At 42.5% G+C, this 20,068-nt stretch overlaps 2 protein-coding genes across 4 annotated transcripts in view; one reads left to right on the top strand and one right to left on the bottom strand.

Annotated features, from left to right (window-relative positions):
- The window catches only part of LOC133542507 (gastrula zinc finger protein XlCGF57.1-like), a 53,781-nt gene extending 43,011 nt beyond the window's left edge, over positions 1-10,770 (bottom strand). The window contains exons 1-2 of one of the 2 annotated variants that reach the window (XM_061886706.1): positions 10,665-10,770; positions 4,657-6,789 (exon numbers count right to left, since the gene is read on the bottom strand). In XM_061886706.1, coding sequence (XP_061742690.1) covers positions 5,390-6,739 — 1,350 coding nt within the window. In that variant the 5' untranslated portion in view covers positions 6,740-6,789; positions 10,665-10,770 and the 3' untranslated portion in view covers positions 4,657-5,389. Of the gene's footprint in view, positions 1-4,656; positions 6,790-10,664 lie in introns of those variants that run through there. The other variant, XM_061886708.1, reaches the window with a different exon arrangement.
- A 77-nt stretch (positions 10,771-10,847) lies between these two features.
- LOC133542512 (gastrula zinc finger protein XlCGF28.1-like) overlaps positions 10,848-20,068 on the top strand; it is a 44,809-nt gene continuing 35,588 nt past the window's right edge. The window contains exons 1-2 of one of the 2 annotated variants that reach the window (XR_009804170.1): positions 10,848-11,102; positions 17,486-19,407. Coding sequence is in view for 1 of the 2 variants with exons in the window: in XM_061886715.1 (XP_061742699.1) it covers positions 17,536-18,855 (1,320 nt within the window). In the remaining variant the exon portion in view is untranslated. Of the gene's footprint in view, positions 11,103-17,485; positions 19,898-20,068 lie in introns of those variants that run through there. The other variant, XM_061886715.1, reaches the window with a different exon arrangement.

Genomic DNA, 20,068 nt, shown 5'->3' with positions numbered 1-20,068 from the left:
AGCACCACACAGGGGACAGCTCTCCTCCTGGCCGTACCACTGGTGGAGGTTTCTGGGGCATGGCAAGGTGTCATTACTTGACCTGAGTAGGAAGCTGAGTCTGGCTTGTGGCATCTTCCATAGGTCGGCCCAGCTGATGGGTCTGCTGATGGTACCTTCCCAAGTGGTCCGTCTTCCTTGACGACCTTGAGACACGGCCTTGATAGTATATTGCTCCTGGTTTGCCCTTGAGACCTCCTCCACAACCATGGCTCTGCATTCCCTCTTTGTGGCCTTGGACCAGAGGCGTGGAGAATCTCCCCAGCCAAGCCCCGCTCTTCCTACTTGCACCCTGCCAACTATCTCCTGGTGTTGGAGCCTGCCAATGGTCTTGGCAACCTCTGGCCCTGCTTGGATTGGTACATGTGCATTCCTCACTGTAGGATCTGAGGATTCTTCCAGCTCGAGAACCAGTCTGGCCTTCTCCTGCTTGTAGCCCAGGGCGATGGACTGAATCGGCAGATGCAGTAAAGTTGCCCCAAATAAGCCGGTGTCGGAGAAGCAACGCGGTAGGCCCAGCCACTTTCGGATGTAGGAGTTGGCTAATCCATCCAACCCGTTGGCTGTTGAGGATGGAATCTCGCACATCTTCAGTGGCCACATAACCCTTTGGTACAGTGTGAAGTTGTAGCACCACAACTTGTACTTTCCGGGGAGCTGGATCTTGTTGATACTCGCTGGGCCTTCTGAGAGTTGTTTCCGTGCTGCCTTGCCTGCGTGCTTGTCCGACAGGTCCGCATTCTACTGATGGAGTGGTTGACCAGTAGAGGGATTTGCTCACCTCCTGCAACAAAGATGGTTTTGTCGTTACTGGTGCCTTTGCGCAAGGAGAGGCTTCGTGACTTGGAGGGTTTCATCTTCATCCGTACTCTCTTCAGACACCTTCTCATGCAAGGGGCTGTTTGCAGTACCACAGTGACGTCGTCCGTGTAGCTTCGGAGTGGTGGAAGCCTCTGCCCTGTCTGCAGCCTCATCCCACCTACAGACTGGCGGGCTCCGCGGAGGATGATTTCAAAAGCTGCGACACAGAGGACTGGGGGAGATGGAACACTCCATGGCTATACCTACTTCCAGACGCTACCATCCTGTTGTAAAATCTTGGTGGCTAAAACACATCTGGAAGTCCCTGAAGTAGCTGGTTACCAGGTTGATGATGGAAACAGGGACGTGGAAGAATTCCAATGCAAACTGGATGAGTTTGTGAGGGACAGAACCATAAGCGTTGGCAAGGTCAAGCCACACCACATGGAGGTCGTTCTTCTCCTGCTTGGCCCTCTGGATCTGTGCCCAAATCATAGAAGAATGCTCCACGCATCCTGGAAAACCTGGGACTCCTGCTTTCTGGCAGCTGGTGTCAATATAGCCTTTCGCTGTGAGATAAGATGTTAGTCTCTTGGCCATGACTGCAAAGAAGATCTTTCCCTCGACATTCAACAGAGCAACGCTCCTGAATTGATTGAAGTTATGGGACTCCTGTTCCTTCGGAATAAACACCGCCACAGCTCTCTGCCACTCGGACGGAATGAGTAGTTTCTTCCATGCTGTGCTCATTAGCTTCCACAAGCATTTCAGCACTTGGGGGCAGTTCTTGTATAGCTTGTAGGGGATTCCGTTAGGCCCAGGAGCTGATGCTGACCTCGCTTTCTTGACCACTGCTCTTACCTCGCTCAGTCGAGGAGGGAAGCTGTCAAACCGCGTGGTTGGAGGTGGAGGAGGAGGGACGTATCCTGGTTGAACCTAACGGATCGTTCCTCTTTGAGTCGCTGAATTGGCCCCTGATGTACTGCTCAAGCTCCTCCTTGGTGGCTTCCAGTTTCCCGTTTCTTTTCTCCTCCAGAAGCTGGCGGGCATGCTTGAAAGGATTCCTCATGAAGCTAGACCCTTCTTTCTCCTTTCTTTTCTTGCGTCTGCGAATACGCTCTGCTCTTCGCCTGCTGCCCAGCTTCTGTCTCACCTCGTCCCATAACACCTTCAGGCCTTCTTTCTCCTCTGCAGTTGCTTTCCTCCATCTCCTGCGGAGCTGGCGCCGATCTTGCACCAGGGCGTCGATCTCAGCCTCCCTCCTGCCCTTTCTTGGGTGGAGATTGTTCTGCATCTTGGTGAGGCTACCGAATCTAGCTTTGCACTCCTCGTACAGGATGTTCCCAAGAAGGTTGAGTTTCTTGTCCACTTTACCACGTAGTGCGTTCTCCAGCAGTAGACTGAGGTCTGAGTCCAGTTTCTGCCATGTCTTCACATCACTTGCCCTAGGCCACTTGATGGTGCCCTTCCTTCCTGGTTCCCTCTTTTCTGTTTGCTGGGTGACTGGCGGGTCTACCTTCAGCATGCTCACATGCCAGGGGGGTACTGCTCCGCTCGGGGGGTTCTTCCTCTACCGTCCGCATATCAACAATGTTTGGACCCTCGGCTCTGTGGTTCTCTCCCCGGCTGGGGGTCCTGCTTGTCTTATCTGCCGGAGCAGTGCAAGAACAAGAAAGTTTGATCATATTACGCCTGTACTGGCTCACCTGCACTGGCTTCCTGTGCACTTAAGATGTGACTTTAAGGTTTTACTACTTACGTAGAAAATACTACACGGTCTAGCTCCATCCTATCTTGCCGATTGTATTGTACCATATGTCCCGGCAAGAAATCTGCGTTCAAAAGACTCCGGCTTATTAGTGATTCCTAGAGCTCAAAAAAAGTCTGCGGGCTATAGAGCGTTTTCCGTTCGGGCTCCAGTACTCTGGAATGCCCTCCCGGTAACAGTTCGAGATGCTACCTCAGTAGAAGCATTTAAGTCTCATCTTAAAACTCATCTGTATACTCTAGCCTTTAAATAGACCTCCTTTTTAGACCAGTTGATCTGCCGCTTCTTTTCTTTCTCCTATGTCCCCCCCTCCCTTGTGGAGGGGGTCCGGTCCGATGACCATGGATGAAGTACTGACTGTCCAGAGTCGAGACCCAGGATGGACCGCTCGTCGGGACCCAGGATGGACCGTTCGCCTGTATCGGTTGGGGACATCTCGACGCTGCTGATCCGCTTGAGATGGTTTACTGTGGACGGGACTCTCACTGCTGTCTTGGAGCCACTATGGATTGAACTTTCACAGTATCATGTTAGACCCGCTCGACATCCATTGCTTTCGGTCCCCTAGAGGGGGGGGGGGGGGGGGGGGGGGGGTGCCCACATCTGAGGTCCTCTCCAAGGTTTCTCATAGTCAGCATTGTCACTGGCGTCCCACTGGGTGTGAATTCTCCCTGCCCACTGGGTGTGAGTTTTCCTTGCCCTTTTGTGGGTTCTTCCGAGGATGTTGTAGTCGTAATGATTTGTGCAGTCCTTTGAGACATTTGTGATTTGGGGCTATATAAATAAACATTGATTGATTGATTGATGTTGCATGCCTTTCTTCTCGCTCTCCTTTTTCTTCCTCCCCTGATGAATCCGTAAGCCCCTGTATGTGGTCACTTCCCCCCCATCCACACCTGCACAATCGGAAGGTCTTCATCTCGTTGTCCATGTCGGTTCCAGTCGTTACCGAGGAGTCAGTCCTGTTAGGCCCATCTTCCACCCCGCCTCTCGGAGGGCCTTCGGGTTGTTTTTCCTTATTCGTTTTCGTGGTTAAAGGTTGGGTGTCTCCTGGCTAGGAGGTTTTGGCTCAAAATCTCACGATACGCGGCCCCATTCATTCTTCCCTTAACACGGATCAATGGGGCGGTATAGCTCGGTTGGTAGAGTGGCCGTGCCAGCAACGTGAGGGTTGCAGGTTCGATTCCCACTTCCGCCATCCTAGTCACTGCCGTTGTGTCCTTGGGCAAGACACTTTACCCATGTGCTCCCAGTGCCACCCACACTGGTTTAAATGTAACTTAGATATTGGGTTTCACTGTGTAAAGCGGTTTGAGTCACTAGAGAAAAGCGCTATAGAAAAAATTAATAAAATATAAAAATATAATTCACATCCTGTCCCCTTAGCAGAAAAACAGCCTCAAAGCATGATGTTTCCACCCCCATGCTTCACAGTAGGTATGGTGTTCTTGGGATGCAACTCACTATTCTTCTTCCTCCAAACACGACGAGTTGAGTTTATACCAAAATGGATACATGGATGATACAGCAGAGGATTGGGAGAATGTCATGTGGTCAGATGAAACCAAAATAGAACTTTTTGGTATAAACTCAACTTGTCGTGTTTGGAGGAAGAAGAATAGTAGACTTGAAAGGAACTCCTTGTTGTCCCCTGTTAACATGGACATTACTGTAAACTAGGCAATGCTGCCTCCTGCTGTCTAAAGGAGGAAGTGCACCTCACTGTTGAATTCCAAAATGAAACCTAAAACACTGGTTTTACATATAAATTCAACAAACAAGACAGAACACCGCTATCCATCCAGTAATTCAAACTGACAACATGTTTAAATAGAACAATTGACAGGTTGACAACATCCAAACAAACCAAGTCATCTCCAATACATCTCAACATTACACACATCCTCCAGGCTGAGTTAGTCTAGATGATGAAGTAAAATGGAAACTACATATAAGTCATATAAAAGAAAACATTTAAGGATTGACCACGATAATAAATAGAATAAAATACATACCCACCAATATTAACTACATGTATTGTACCCAACTTTAGTTGAAGCATACATTGTTTATTGCATAAAGGTCTGGGGACATACATATAAAACAATCACACAACAATATTCATATTACACAAGAGAGTAATAAAGACAATTCATAGAATGGACTATAGAGACCCTATAAATGATTCATAAAGTCACACATTTTAAAATTGTATAAAAGACAACTGCTCGAATGACGTATAAAGTAAATAATAATATGCTTCCAGAAGTGGTCCAGAAGATGTTTCAGATGTGAACCAGTAAATATGAGCTAAGAGGGATTTATGTGTACTCAAAAGCAAAAGTATGAACACATGTAAAACAAATATGTACATCATATAAAGGAGTTCATCTATGGAATCATCTACAATTAGAAAACAAAATATGTAACACTTCATTGTTTCAAAAAACATATAAAACACTATTATGAATAAGTATTAAAGTGAATTGTGAATACCTCCACTTAAAATGTTTATTGTATGTAACATATTTTATGTATTGTTTATTCTCACCTTTTCAGTCAAATTGTTCTGTTCATTTTAAAGTACATAAATGTGTATATTAACTCATGTACTTGACTGAAATAAAAGCACTAATCTGAAGTGTCTAATCTATAAATGTTAGAATCATATTAACAAGATTGTGTTACACACACAACAATGATGTCACACATGTTATATGTGCTGATGTTGTTAGAAAGTCAAAGTTCAAGTTTTGACAGTTTATTTCAAATCCTGCATCTTCATTTGCTGCTGCTGTTCTCACCAGCACACTTGTGTTTCTTACACTGGTACTTAGAAGAGAATCTTTCACCACACACACTGCAACTCAACACTTTCTCTCCTGGGTGTCTTTTCATGTGTACTGTGAAAGATTGTCGGTGACGAAAGCTTTTGTTGCATCTTGAACAGGAGTATGGTTTTTCATCAGAGTGCGTTCTCATGTGTGATTTGAAATGCGGCCTTAGAGTAAAATCTTTACCGCAGATTGAACATGAAAAAGGTTTTTCACCAGTGTGTGTTCTCATGTGTCTTTTTAAACTTTGATTTATTGCAAAACTTTTATTACATTCTGAGCAGGAAAAAGGTTTTTCTCCTGTGTGTATTCTCATGTGTGCTTTTAAACTTTGACTTATTACAAAACTTTTGCCACATTCTGAGCAGGAAAAAGGTTTTTCTCCAGTGTGTATTCTCATGTGTGTTTTGAAATATTGCCTTCCAGTAAAATCTTTACCGCAGATTGAACATGAAAAAGCTTTTTCTCCAGTGTGTGTTCTCATGTGTTCTTTTAAACATTGATTTCTTACAAAACTTCTGCCACATTCTGAGCAGGAAAAAGGTTTTTCTCCAGTGTGTATTTTCATGTGTGCTTTCAAATCGTGCCTACGCGTAAAATCATTACCGCAGATTGAACATGAAAAAGGTTTTTCTCCAGTGTGTGTTCTCATGTGTATTTTCAATTTACTAGGATATTTAAAAGTTTTGTCACAGTGAGAACACGTGAAGTGTGTGTTGTCAGTGTGACATGTCTTATCATCTTTAGAGTCTTCATCATCAGTGTCAGGAGAGTGTGACGTTGTGTCCTCACTATCTGATAGTGGAGCTAAGAGCTTGTCTGCTTGTGATCCTCCACAGTGGTCTCCATCAGCTTCTGTTGTCATGTGTTGAGTTGAGCTGCTGCTTGGAGGCTCCCCCCCTCCCCTCTCCTCACTCTCACCTTTGACCTCATCACCTTCACTCTTCACAGGGACACCAGTCACTGGCATCTTGGTGACATCAACCTCCTCCAGTCCTTCAAGATGCTCTCCCTGCTGACTGATGCTGTGTTCCTCCTCTTCCTCTTTAATGTGAGGGCTCAGTGGATCCACCGCTTCCTCTTTAAAATGGGGTGTCAGTGGGTCTTCCTCTTCCCGTTTAAAATGGGGTGTCAGTGAATCCATCTCTTCCTCCTTAATGTGAGGGCTCAGTGGATCCACCGCTTCCTCTTTAAAATGAGGTGTCAGTGGGTCCTCCTCTTTCTTTTTAAAATGGGGGATCATTGGGGATTCCTCTTCATTCTTAATGTGGGAGGGCTGTGGCTCCACCGTCCACATCCTGAAGCTCCACTTCTGTTGCTCAGGGTGAAGATGTTCTTCACAGACGCCTGCAAGACAAACACACCATCTCTGCTCAGTCACACAATGCATTCAGTACTTTTACATGCACTTAGGAAAAACAAGTTATTGTATGAACTGTCTTGAAATCTCAGTGACGCACAAACACGCTGCTCTTTACAACATTATTCACAGGAATATAAAAACAAAACAGGACGACAGGACTTTTTACTATGGATGAACGATATGGTTTGAAATGGATTTTGCGATATATTATTTCATATAGAATTACAGCTAGAACCATTTTAAAACAGGCTACACAGGCTCCTAATTTAGTTGCTGAAATATGCAGTAAAATATTACACCATTTCCTGTATTATTTTCTCAAATAAAGTAACCAGATATTAACAGTAAATAAACAAGTGCATTAATAATAATTATTTCGACAAAATAATACAATTAGAAATGACACAATATGTTACTTCATATGTCAGCTGCCAAATTAGGAGCTTTTGTAAAGTGTTTGGAAATTCTTCAATTATCAATCATATACCAAATATATAAATATATCGTGACAATATTTGTTATTAGAATATACAAACCCTGTTTCCATATGAGTGGGGAAATTATGTTAGATGTAAATATAAACAGAATACAATGATTTGCAAATAATTTTCAAGCCACATTCAGTTGAATATGCTACAAAAGACAACATCTTTGATGTTCAAACTGATAAAACTTTTTTTTTGTTGCAAATAATCATTAACTTTAGAATTTGATGCTAGAAACATGTTACAAAAGAAGTTGGGAAAGGTGGCAATAAATACTGATAAAGTTGAGGAATGCTTATCAAACACTTATTTTGAACATCCTACAGGTGTGCAGGCTAATTGGGAACAGGTGGGTGCCATGATTGGGTATAAAAGCAGAGTCCATGAAATGCTAAGTAATTCACAAACAAGGATGGGGTGAGGGTCACCACTTTGTAAGGAAATTGTCTAACAGTTTGAGAACATTTGTCAACGAGCTATTGCAAGGAATTTAGGGATTTTACCATTTATGGTCTGTAAAATCCTCAAAAGGTTCAGAGAATCTGGAGAAATCACTGCATGTAAGCGGTGATATTACAGACCTTTGATCCCTCAGGCGGTTCTGCATCAAAAACCAACCTCAAAGTGTAAAGGATATCATCACATGGGCTCAGGAACACTTCAGAAAACCACTGTCAGTAACTACAGTTGGTCGCTACATCTGTAAGTGCAAGTTAAAACTCTACTATGCAAAGCAAAACCCATTTATCAACAACACCTAGAAACGCCGCCGGCTTCGCTTGGCCCGAGCTCATCTAAGATGGACTGATGCAAAGTGGAAAAGTGTTCTGTGGTCTGATTGCTATGGCTTTGGTTGCTATGGTTTCCGGTTGCTATGGTTACGGGCAGTTCCGTTTCCGCCGGCAGGTAGAAAAAAAGTGTTAAAAGAGCTGCGGCAGCAACGCAGCGTCGGTAATACTACACGGGAGATAGTTCACCACGATTGCAGATCGGAGAAATAACCACAGTAAGCTTCCTATTTCAGTGTGTTATAAGTGACAGTTTATAAGTTGCACTAGTTAAAGTTTAGGACGTTTGGGCGCTCCACGTTGCCAGTATATGTATTAATTGGCGTGTTAATTGCACGCGCTCACGGACTAGTCGACAGAGAGGTGACCCAGGACGAGGCTGGTTCTCCTCTCGCTCCAGACTGGACTCCTGAGGCGTGCTAAAAGAAGCACGGCCGTGCTCCTCCCACCCCCCCATCTCTACTCCACAACGAGAGGTGTCCCCCCTCTCCAACGCCCACTTTGTATCCAGAAGTTTCAACTCACCACCCCACCCCTAAGTGCACCACCGATTCAGCAGGACCACAACGGACAATCTTCTGGCCCAGCCAAGGGGTCCAGGTTGGACTGTGTGTGTGTGTTGTGTGATTGGTTTAGTGCGGGTTGTTCTATTGGGGAGGTAACGTGTGAGTGGGGAAGAGTGTAATTAATGTCTGGTTATTGTATGTTTATGTGGTGTATATAGTAAATTGTTAAAGGGGAACATTATCACCAGACCTATGTAGGCGTCAATATATACCTTGATGGTGCAGAAAAAAGACCATCTATTTTTTTAACCGATTTCCGAACTCTAAAGTGGTGAATTTTGGCGAATTAAACGCCTTTCTGTTTATCGCGCTGGAGGCGATGACGTCAGAATGTGACGTCGCCGAGGTAACACACCCACCATTTTCATTTTCAACACATTACAAACACCGGGTCTCAGCTCTGTTATTTTCCGTTTTTTTGACTATTTTTTGGAACCTTGGAGACATCATGCCTCGTCGGTGTGTTGTCGGAGGGTGTAACAACACTAACAGGGAGGGATTCAAGTTGCACCACTGGCCCCAAGATGCCAAAGTGTTTGCCGCCAGACCCCCATTGAATGTGCCAGAGTGTCTTCATATTTGACCGGCGATGCTAAGACAGACATGGCACAGAGATGTATGGATAACCTGCAGATGCATTTGCAACGATTAAGTCAACGAAATCACAAAGGTGAGTTTTGTTGATGTTGACTGCCAGCTAATCGATGCTAACATGCTACGCTAATCGATGCTAACATGCTATTTACCGGCGATGCTAAATCAGACATGGAACAGAGATGTATGGATAACCTGTAGATGCATTTGCAACTATATTACGTTTCCTTCCACCCACATTTAATGCGAAACAAACACTTACCAATCGACGGATTTAAGTTGCTCCAGTGTCACGAGATGCGAAAGTCCTGATCGTTTGGTCCGCACATTTTACCGGCGATGCTAACGCAGCTATTCGGCCATGCTATGGCTATGAATAGCGTCAATAGCTATTCGCTCAATAGCTTCAGTTTCTTCTTCAATCTGTTGAATCGCTTAAGTCGCTGAAATCCGAGTTTGAATCCGAGCTAATGTCACTATATCTTGCTGTGGTATTCCCATTGTTTGTTTACATTGGCAGCACTGTGTGACGTCACAGGGAAATGGCCAGTGTCTTCGCAGAGAGCGAAAATAAGGCACTTTAAAGCTTTATTTAGGGATATTCCGAGACCGGTAAAATTTTGAAAAAAACTTCAAAAAATACAACAAGCCACTGGGAACTGATTTTTATTGTTTTTAACCCTTTTGAAATTGTGATAATGTTCCCCTTTAACTCTATAAGCCGTCTCCTCTCACTCTCTCTTAAGTTAGATTTATTGCGTGAATAGTGAATAATTCGAGCATCCCCCCCCCCCCAAGGTAAAATACATTCCTTTACAGGCTCACGTACAGTGTGTGTGTGTGTGTGTGTGTGTGTGTGTATGTATATAATAATATTTGGGTACCTCATGATTTGATTACACACAAAATATTGATGCATGTTCAATTGTGTGCAGTATATTGAACCCATTTTTAATATTTAACATTTATTTCATTAAATATTTATTTTTGTCTAACTGAATGAGCATTAATTGCTTACAATTGTGCAAATAGTCCATCCATCCATCCATCCATCCTTATTCCCTTTTGGGGTTGCGGGGGGCGCTGGCGCCTATCTCAGCTACAATCGGGCGGAAGGCGGGGTACACCCTGGACAAGTCGCCACCTCAGTGTATTCGTAATAATAAGCATCAGTTGATTTAATTTCCATGATATGTCTGGCCGAATGCAGCTGAGATAGGCTCCAGGGAATACAAAACAAAAAAACAGTTAAAGTATTAAATAAGTCAATACAGTTCTCATAGAGAAAATATAAAATACACTTCTAAAAAAAAAACGGTCGCATTTGCTACAAATGCCTGCTAGCGGGCTAACGCTAGCACGTTAGCTTGGAACAACATATCAGGTAAATAAGATAAATAATATGAAAATATATAATGTATATTACCTCATAAGCCGCGTGTACAAGAGAGGAGTGGAATATATTCTTCCTATTGTTACACCAGCAACTCTTTTTGTTGTTCTGTGGCCGGGCGAAGGAAGTGTGCACCACTCACTATTGTCCCACTGAAACACGTGTTTGGCCAACATTTGTTCCGCGGTTGAGAACACATCGAAGACGTCACACAGGAGGAAGAACAAAACAAGATGGCGTCTGACGGAGAATACTTTTTTTGGGTTATTATGGTTTCTAGGTCTTAATTACAACGTACATGTGCACATGTGTGTCGTTTAACAGAGTAAACGTCGTTATTAATTGTTTGTATGCGGATACATTAGTCTGAGTGCACTTATACGTGCTAGCCTAGCCTGCTGGTTAGCTTAGCTTGTTAGCTGCTAACAAAGAGAGGCGGAAGTGATCGACACATCAAAGCAGAGATCCAATGTAAGTGTAAAGTGTTTTTATTGTGTGAACATGTCTACATTACTAATGATGTGAGTGTTGCTGAATCAGCGACTAACTGCTGCCGTTGAAGAAATATTTGTGTTGTTAGAAAAAGAAAAAAAACGATTGAGTACAAGGAGGAATTTTGTCCAACAAAAGAGGAGATTGAGCGACAACATCAACTACTGGACCAGGGGTCGGCAACCCAAAATGTCAAAAGAGCCATGTTGGACCAAAAATACAAAAACAAATCTGTCTGTAGCAGCAAAAAATTAAAAGCCACATTATAAAAAGGGTGGAGTGCCATCTCCGGGTTGGGGAGGAGACCCTGCCCCAAGTGGAGGAGTTCAAGTACCTAGGAGTCTTGTTCACGAGTGAGGGAAGAGTGGCTCGTGAGATCGACAGGCGGATCGGTGCGGCGTCTTCAGTAATGCGAACGTTGTTGTATCGATCCGTTGTGGTGAAGAAGGAGCTGAGCCGGAAGGCAAAGCTCTCAATTTACCGGTCGATCTACGTTCCCATCCTCACCTATGGTCATGAACTGTGGGTTATGACCGAAAGGATAAGATCACGGGTACAAGCGGCCGAAATGAGTTTCCTCCGTCGTGTGGCGGGGCTCTCCCTTAGAGATAGGGTGAGAAGCTCTGCCATCCGGGAGGAACTCAAAGTAAAGCCGCTGCTTCTCCACATCGAGAGGAGCCAGATGAGGTGGTTCGGGCATCTGGTCAGGATGCCACCCGAACACCTCCCTAGGGAAGTGTTTAGGGCACGTCCAGCCGGTAGGAGGCCACGGGGAAGACCCAGGACACGTTGAGAAGACTATGTCTCCCGGCTGGCCTGGGAACGCCTCGGGATCCCCCGGGAAGAGCTAGACGAAGTGGCTGGGGAGAGGGAAGTCTGGGCTTCCCTGCTTAGGCTGTTGCCCCCGCGACCCGACCTCGGATAAGTGGAAGATGATGGATGGATGGATGGATTATAAACAGATAGTGTGTCAAGAGATATGTATTGAATAAAGATGACTTAAAGGAGGAAACTAAATGAGCTCAAATATAGCTACAAATGAGGTTCAATGATGCAATATGTACACATAGTTAGCCTAAATAGCATGTTAGCATCAATTAGCTCGCAGTCATGCAGGGACCAAACATGTCTGATAAGCACTCCACACAAGTCAATAACGTCAACAAAACTCACCCTTGTGCCTTCACGCACAACGTTAAACGTTTGGTGGACAAAATGTAACAGAAGAAGAAGTGGTATAAAACATGTCCGAGAAAGTTGTACGTTTAAACAAGCTACGGTGAGTTCAAGGACCGCCAAAGTTAGTAGGACAAAACAGCGCTCGCCAAATACTCAAATCAGTGAAGCATGTTTAATATAAACAGTGTGCTTTATAACAGTTAGGGAGCTTTGTGTCATGTTTGTCCTCCTACAGAAACCATATTAAAACAAAACATCTATTTTTGGTGGGGCGGTTTAGCTCGGTTGGTAGAGTGGCCGTGCCAGCAACTTGAGGGTTGCAGGTTCGATTCCCGCTTCCGCCATCCTAGTCACTGCCGTCGTGTCCTTGGGCAAGACACTTTACCCACCTCCTCCCAGTGCCACCCACACTGGTTTGAATGTAACTTAGATATTAGGTTTCACTATGTAAAGCGCTTTGAGTCACTAGAGAAAAAGCGCTATATAATTCACTTCACAATTTTTTTTTCCCCATTTTTCATATATTTTTGAAAAAGCTCCAGAGAGCCACTAGGGCGGCGCTAAAGAACAGCATGCGGCTCTAGAGCGTACTGGACGCTGTTTTCCAGAAACATCAAGTTGTGCTACACATCCATCCATCCATCTTCTTCTGCTTATCTGAGGTCGGGTCGCGGGGGCAGCAGCCTAAGCAGGGAAGCCCAGACTTTCCTCTCCTCAGCCGCTTCGTCCAGCTCTTCCCGGGGGATCCCGAGGCGTTCCCAACGTGTCCTGGGTCTTCCCCGTGGCCTCCTAACGGTCGGACGTGCCCTAAACACCTCCCTAGGGAGGCGTTTGGGTGGCATCCTGACTAAATGCCCGAACCACCTCCCCCTGGCTCCTCTCGATGTGGAGGAGCAGCGGCTTTACTTTGAGTTCCTCTCGGATGACAGAGCTTCTCACCCTAAGTAGAGCCTTATTTCCATTCTGAGTTGTTCCTGTTGTTTTTGCGAATCCTGTTTTTTTCTCCAATGCAGCATGAATTGAATAAACGTGGACCCCGACTTAAGTTGAAAAACGTATTCGGGTGTTACCATTTAGTGGTCAATTGTACGGAATATGTACTGAACTGTGCAATCTACTAATAAAAGTATCAATCAATCAATCAAAAGCAGCCTCTGCCGTGAGAGCAGCCTTTTCAGCCTGGGCTCGAATGCGAGCAGATGAGGTAGAAGAGGTTCTAGACCAGGGGTAGGGAACCTATGGCTCTAGAGCCAGATGTGGCTCTTTTGATGACTGCATCTGGCTCTCGGATAAATCTGAGCTGACATTGCTTAACACGATAAGTAATGAATAATTCCACTTGTAATCACAGTGTTAAAAATAACGTTCAAAATATAAAACATTCTCATGCATTTTTATTCCATCCATCCGTTTTCTACCGCACCTGTTCAAAAAGTTGCGTAATGGTAAGAAGTTATTTATTTAATATTGGTTAGTGTGGGGCTTGCCCTCTGGGGGTTCTTCAGACCACCAAGCAACGAAATGAGAGCCTGTTTCGGGGTTACAATATTGTTTTAATTTGTAATAAGTCTCTCAGTTGCTGTCCAGCAATTGTATTTTTGTCTTTCGTTCTTGCTCGCGCTCTGGCTCCAGCTCCAAACCCCGTCTCTCCTACTGGCTGCTGCTTATAACAGAGCGACAGGTGATTAGATACCAAGGCCCAGGTGGACCATGTACCCACCTGTCGCTGATTTCGAGGCCTGTCCTGGCACACCCCAGTTCGCTGCAGGCCCGCAGGCCACGCCCACACACACAGTTAGCTTCAGAATAACAATATTATTACAAAGAATAAGAGACCTCTTATACCCTAGAATAGTTGAGCTTACTTAAAAATGCACACGTTTAGTTGTGTTCAGTGTTAAGAAAAATATTATATGGCTCTTACGGAAATACTTTTTGACATATTTGGCTTTTTGGCTCTCTCAGCCAAAAAGGTTCCTGTCCCCTGTTCTAGATTTTATGATAATGTTCCACTTTAACAAACTGGCAGGGTGAATGAAAACATACCAGGGATTATTGCAGTGATATTGTGTTCTATGTTCTCCTGCCTGTTGCTGTCTGCAGTTGGTAAGAACGGTTTGTGCTCCCACACCTGAGTCCTTTTTAATCAGCTCACCTGTGCTCCTATATATGCCTTCCCCCCTGCACTGCTCAGCCAAAAAGCCCGCCACCTAGTGACTAGGGCTGGGTATCATCAGGTACCTGGCGATACGATAATATCACGATATTTTGAACTTCTATGTAATCATGGACACATCAGTGCTTAACAATTCAAATCAAATTGTTTTATGAAAACTGGCACTTCACTGTATATAAAAAAATAAACATTTTCAGTCAGTGCATTACATCATCAACTACTGGGTGGTCTCATGAAAACCTGAGAACACATTTTAAGATACTATATGGTCTAAGATCTTTACAAATTAAGCAAACAATGGACTTTGTAATGCTGGCAGCCCTGGGGGATGCAGAAGGGAGCTTTGCTCTAAATACGGTGTTGATTGTAGCCTGGCTAACAGAAACGTTAGCATTAGCGTCGCTACTCGCCCTTTCCTCCGTGGCAAGCTCAGGATGATGGCGGACAAGATGGTTGTGGATGTTCGTTGTGTCGCCCGTGTACTTGACCTTCGCGAGACAGTTGTTGCAGATTGCAAACTCTTTATCAAGTGTTGTTCCATTGTCTGTAGGGTAAAAGCCGAAGTGGGCCCAGACTTTAGATTTAAAATTCGCCGGTGCATCTTTCACATGTTTTTCTTTGCTATTCGCTCCTCCGCTTTGCGCCATTCCCTCCATCTGCTGCTGCTGCTTCTTCTTCTTCTTTCCTTTCAAAGAGTACTCTACTAGAGTACTGCGCTAGAGCGCCATAATGTGGAGGCTCGAAGTAGTGACTCCATAAATCAAACAGGTTTTTGTGGGCGAATCTGTTTAAAACGGCTGTATCCATCCATCCATTTTCTACCGCTTATTCCCTTTGACAGGTTGACAACATCCAAACAAACCAAGTCATCTCCAACACATCTCAACATTACACACATCCTCCAGGCTGAGTTAGTCTAGATCAGGGGTCGGGAACCTTTTTGGCTGAGAGAGCCCTGAAAGCCAGATATTTTAAAATGTATTTCTGTGAGAGCCATGTCATATTTTTTAACACTGAATAGAATACAATAGAATACAATAGAATATACTTGATTGTCATTATATTTGCATATAACGAGATTAAAGACTCCAATTTAAGGTGCGGTTGTGGGAACAAATATGGGGTAAAATAACACGAGGTAATAATAAAGGAAAACTAACAATTGAAATAAACAGACTACTATCTATTAAAAATAACAAGCAATCCTGTACAATATAAAAAACACTATAAAAATACAAAATACTGTACAATATACAGAAAAAGACAAGAGTGCCAAAGTAATAATACAACTAAATGCGTGCATTTTTAAAGTAAGACCAACATTTTTAGAGAATAATAAGTCTCTCATTCTTTTTTAATAACATTGTTATTGCTTGAACAGGTGCGGTAGAAACGTTATTTTTAACATCGTGAATTACTCATTACTTATCGTGTTAAGCAATGTCAGCTAAGGTTTATCTGAGAGCCAGATGCGGTCATCAAAAGAGCCACATCTGGCTCTAGAGCCATAGGTTCCCTACCCCTGGTCTAGATGATGAAGTAAGCTGGAAACTACATGTAAGTCATATAAAGAAAATACTTACAAATTTGACTGCGATACTTAATACAATAAAATACATACACACAAATATTAACTACATTTATTGTACCCAACTTTAGTTGAAGCATACATTGTTTATTGCATAAAGGTCTGGGGACATACATATAAAACAATCACACAACAATATTCTTATTACACAAGAGAGTCCATCCATCCATTTTCTACCGTTTATTCCCTTGTGGAGTCGCGGGGGGCGCTGGCGCCTATCTCAGCTACAATCGGGCGGAAGGCGGGGTACACCCTGGACAAGTCGCAGAAAACGGCTGTATGTTTGTGTTAATAAATATCGATATTTGACGCATGTGTATCGATAACGTGCCGCAAGAGGAAATATCGCGATATATCGTAGTATCGATGTTTTGGCACACCCCTACTGGTGACAAAAGAAAGTAATGCCAACTCAAAATAAGGATGCCTAAAATCTCTTTTGTAAAGTAAATCTGAACATGCGATATGGGCAACTACATCAACTATATGATTTGCCTGAGAAGCTGGACTGGACAAAAAAAAAAAAAAAAAATGTTGGTTTTTTTTTTTAAGACTTTAGTTTAAGCGGTGGGTAATGTGTTGGTGTTTTTAACGCGGCCTGGCGGTATAACTCGGTTGGTAGAGAGTCCGTGCCAGCAAATTGAGGGTTCCAGGTTCTATCCCAGCTTTTGCCATCCAAGTTGTTGTGTCCTTGGGCAAGACACTTTACTACCCACCTGCTCCCAGTGCCACCCACATTGATTTTAATGTACACTTCCACGTGATGTAGAACAGAAGTACCACATGTTAAACATACACACACATCTAAAGAATATAAATAATAAATATATTTGGTGGGCCAAACAAAATGACTCGGCGAACCAATGTTTGGTATGGGCGATATGACCTCAAATCTATATCCTAATAACAATATATGTCACGATATATCATTTGGTATTTGATTGATAATAGAATAATTACAAAACGGGTTACAAAAGCTCCTAATTTGGCAGCTGACATATGCAGTAACATATTGTGTCATTTCTAATTGTATTATTATTAATGTACTTGTTTATTTACTGTTAATATCTGGTTTATTTATTTGAGAAAATAATACTGGAAATTATGTAATATTTTAGTGCATATTTCAGCAACTAAATTAGGAGTCTGTGTGGCCTGTTTTAAAATGGTTCTATTAGTAAATCTTTATTAAATATTATATCACAAAATCTATTTTAAACCATATCGTCCATCCGTAGTGAAAAGTCCGGTCGTCCTGGTTTGCTTTTCTTTTCCTGTGATTAATGTTGTAAAGAGCAGCGTGTTTGTGCGTCACTGAGATTTCAAGGCAGTTCATACGATAACTTGTTTTTCCTAAGTGCATGTAAAAGTACTGAATGCATTGTGTGACTGAGCAGAGATGGTGTGTTTGTCTTGCAGACATCTGTGAAGAACATCTTCACCCTGAGCAACAGAAGTGGAATTTCAGGATGGAGCAACAGACCTCCCACATTACAAAAGAAGAGGAACACCCACTGATCCCCCATTTTAAGGAGGAAGAAGATGACCCACACACCACTGACATCAAAGAGGAAGAGGAGGACCAGCTGAGCCCCCATTTTAAAAAAGAAGAGGAGGACCCACTGACACCCCATTTTAAAGAGGAAGAGGAAGACCCACTGACACCTCGTTTTAAAGAGGAAGCATTATATCAACTGAGCCCTCACATTAAGGAGGAAGTGGATGAACCACTGACCCATCACATTAAAGAGGAAGAGGAGGACCCACTGACCCCTCCCATTAAAGAGGAAGAGGAGGAACACAGCATCAGTCAGCAGGGAGAGCATCTTGAAGGACTGGAGGAGTTTACAGTGATTAGTGTGATTGTGAAGAGTGAAGGTGATGAGGTCAAAGGTGAGAGTGAGGAGAGGGGAGGGGGGGAGCCTCCAAGCAGCAGCTCAACTCAACACATGACAACAGAAGCTGATGGAGACCACTGTGGAGGATCACAAGCAGACAAGCTCTTAGCTCCACTATCAGATAGTGAGGACACAACGTCACACTCTCCTGACACTGATGATGAAGACTCTAAAGATGATAAGACATGTCACACTGACAACACACACTTCACATGTTCTCTCTGCGACAAAACTTTTAATGACCGTCGCAATATGAAAAGACACATGAGAATACACACTGGAGAAAAACCTTTTTCATGTTCAGTCTGCGGTAAAGGTTTTACTCTAAGTGACCATTTCAAAGCACACATGAGAAGACACACTGGAGAAAAACCTTTTTCGTGTTCAATCTGTAGTAAAGGTTTTGTTCTAAATCAACAGTTGAAAGTACACATGAGAAGACACACTGGAGAAAAACCTTTTTCCTGCTCAGAATGTGGTAAAAGTTTTGTATTAAATCAAAGTTTAAAATTACACATGAGAACACACACTGGAGAAAAACTTTTTTCATGTTCATGCTGCGGTAAAGATTTTACTCGAAAGGACCATTTCAATATACACATGAGAATACACACTGGAGAAAAAACGTTTTCCTGCTCAGAATGTGGTAAAAGTTTTGTAAGAAATCAAAGTTTAAAAGAACACATGAGAATACACACTGGAGAAAAAACATTTTCCTGTTTAAAATGTGGTAAAAGTTTTGTAAGAAATCAAAATTTAAAAGTACACATGAAAACACACACTGGAGAAAAACCTTTTTCATGTTCAATCTGTGGTAAAGATTTTACTCGAAGGGACCATTTCAAAAAACACATGAGAATACACACTGGAGACAAAACTTTTTCCTGCTAAGAATGTGGTATAAGTGTTGTAATAAATTGTAGTTTAAAAGTACACATGAGAACACACACTGGTGAAAAACCTTTTATATGTTCAGTATGTGGTAAAAGTTAAATAGAAAGGCAGGAATTAAAACCACACATGAGAATGCACTCTAGTAAAAAAAACATACTCCTGTTCAAGCTGCAACAAAAGCTTATGTCACTTAGACACTCTTACGGTACACATGAGAACACACACAGGTGAGAAAGTGTTGAGTTGCAGTGTGTGTGGTGAAAGATTCTCTTCTAAGTCCCAGTGTAAGAAACACAAGTGTGCTGGTGAGAACAGCAGCAGCAAATGAAGATGCAGGATTTGAAATAAACTGTCAAAACTTGAACTTTGACTTTCTAACAACATCAGCACATATAACATGTGTGACATCATTGTTGTGTGTGTAACACAATCTTGTTAATATGATTATAGATTAGACACTTCAGATTAGTGCTTTTATTTCAGTCAAGTACATGAGTTAATATACACATTTGTGTACTTTAAAATGAACACAACAATTTGACTGAAAAGGTGAGAATAAACAATACATAAAATATGTTACATACAGTGTAGATATTCATAATTCACTTTTATACTTATTCATAATAGTGTTCCATATATGTTTTTGTAATAATGAAGAGTTACATTTTTATTTTCTAATTGTAGATGATTCCATAGATGAACTCCTTTATATGATGTACATATTTGTTTTACATGTGTTCATACCTTTGCTTTTGAGTACACATAAATCCCTCTTAGTTCATATTTACTGGTTCACATCTGAAACATCTTCTGGACCACTTCTGGAAGCATATTATTATTTACTTTATACATCATTTGAGCAGTTGTCTTGTTCACAATTTTAAAATGTGTGACTTTATGAATTATTTGTTGGGTCTCTTTAATCAATTCTTTAAAATTTTCTTTATTACTCTCTTGTGTAATATGAATATTGTTGTGATTTTTTTTATATGTATGTCCCCAGACCTTTATGCAATAAACAATGTATGCTTCAACTGAAGTTGGGTACAATAAATGTAGTTAATATTTGGGGGTATGTATTTTTATTCTATTTTTTATCACAGTATATTTTGTAAATATTTTCTTTATATGACTTACATGTAGTTTCCAGTTTACGTCATCATCTAGACCAGTGGTTCCCAAATGTGGGTACTTGAAAGTATGCCAAGGG

Source organism: Nerophis ophidion, linkage group LG24, assembly GCF_033978795.1.
Source record: "Nerophis ophidion isolate RoL-2023_Sa linkage group LG24, RoL_Noph_v1.0, whole genome shotgun sequence".
In the NCBI taxonomy this organism is placed as follows: Eukaryota; Metazoa; Chordata; class Actinopteri; order Syngnathiformes; family Syngnathidae; genus Nerophis; species Nerophis ophidion.
The sequence above is the reverse complement of the archived record's forward strand: the minus strand, read 5'-3'. Positions and strand labels throughout refer to the sequence as shown.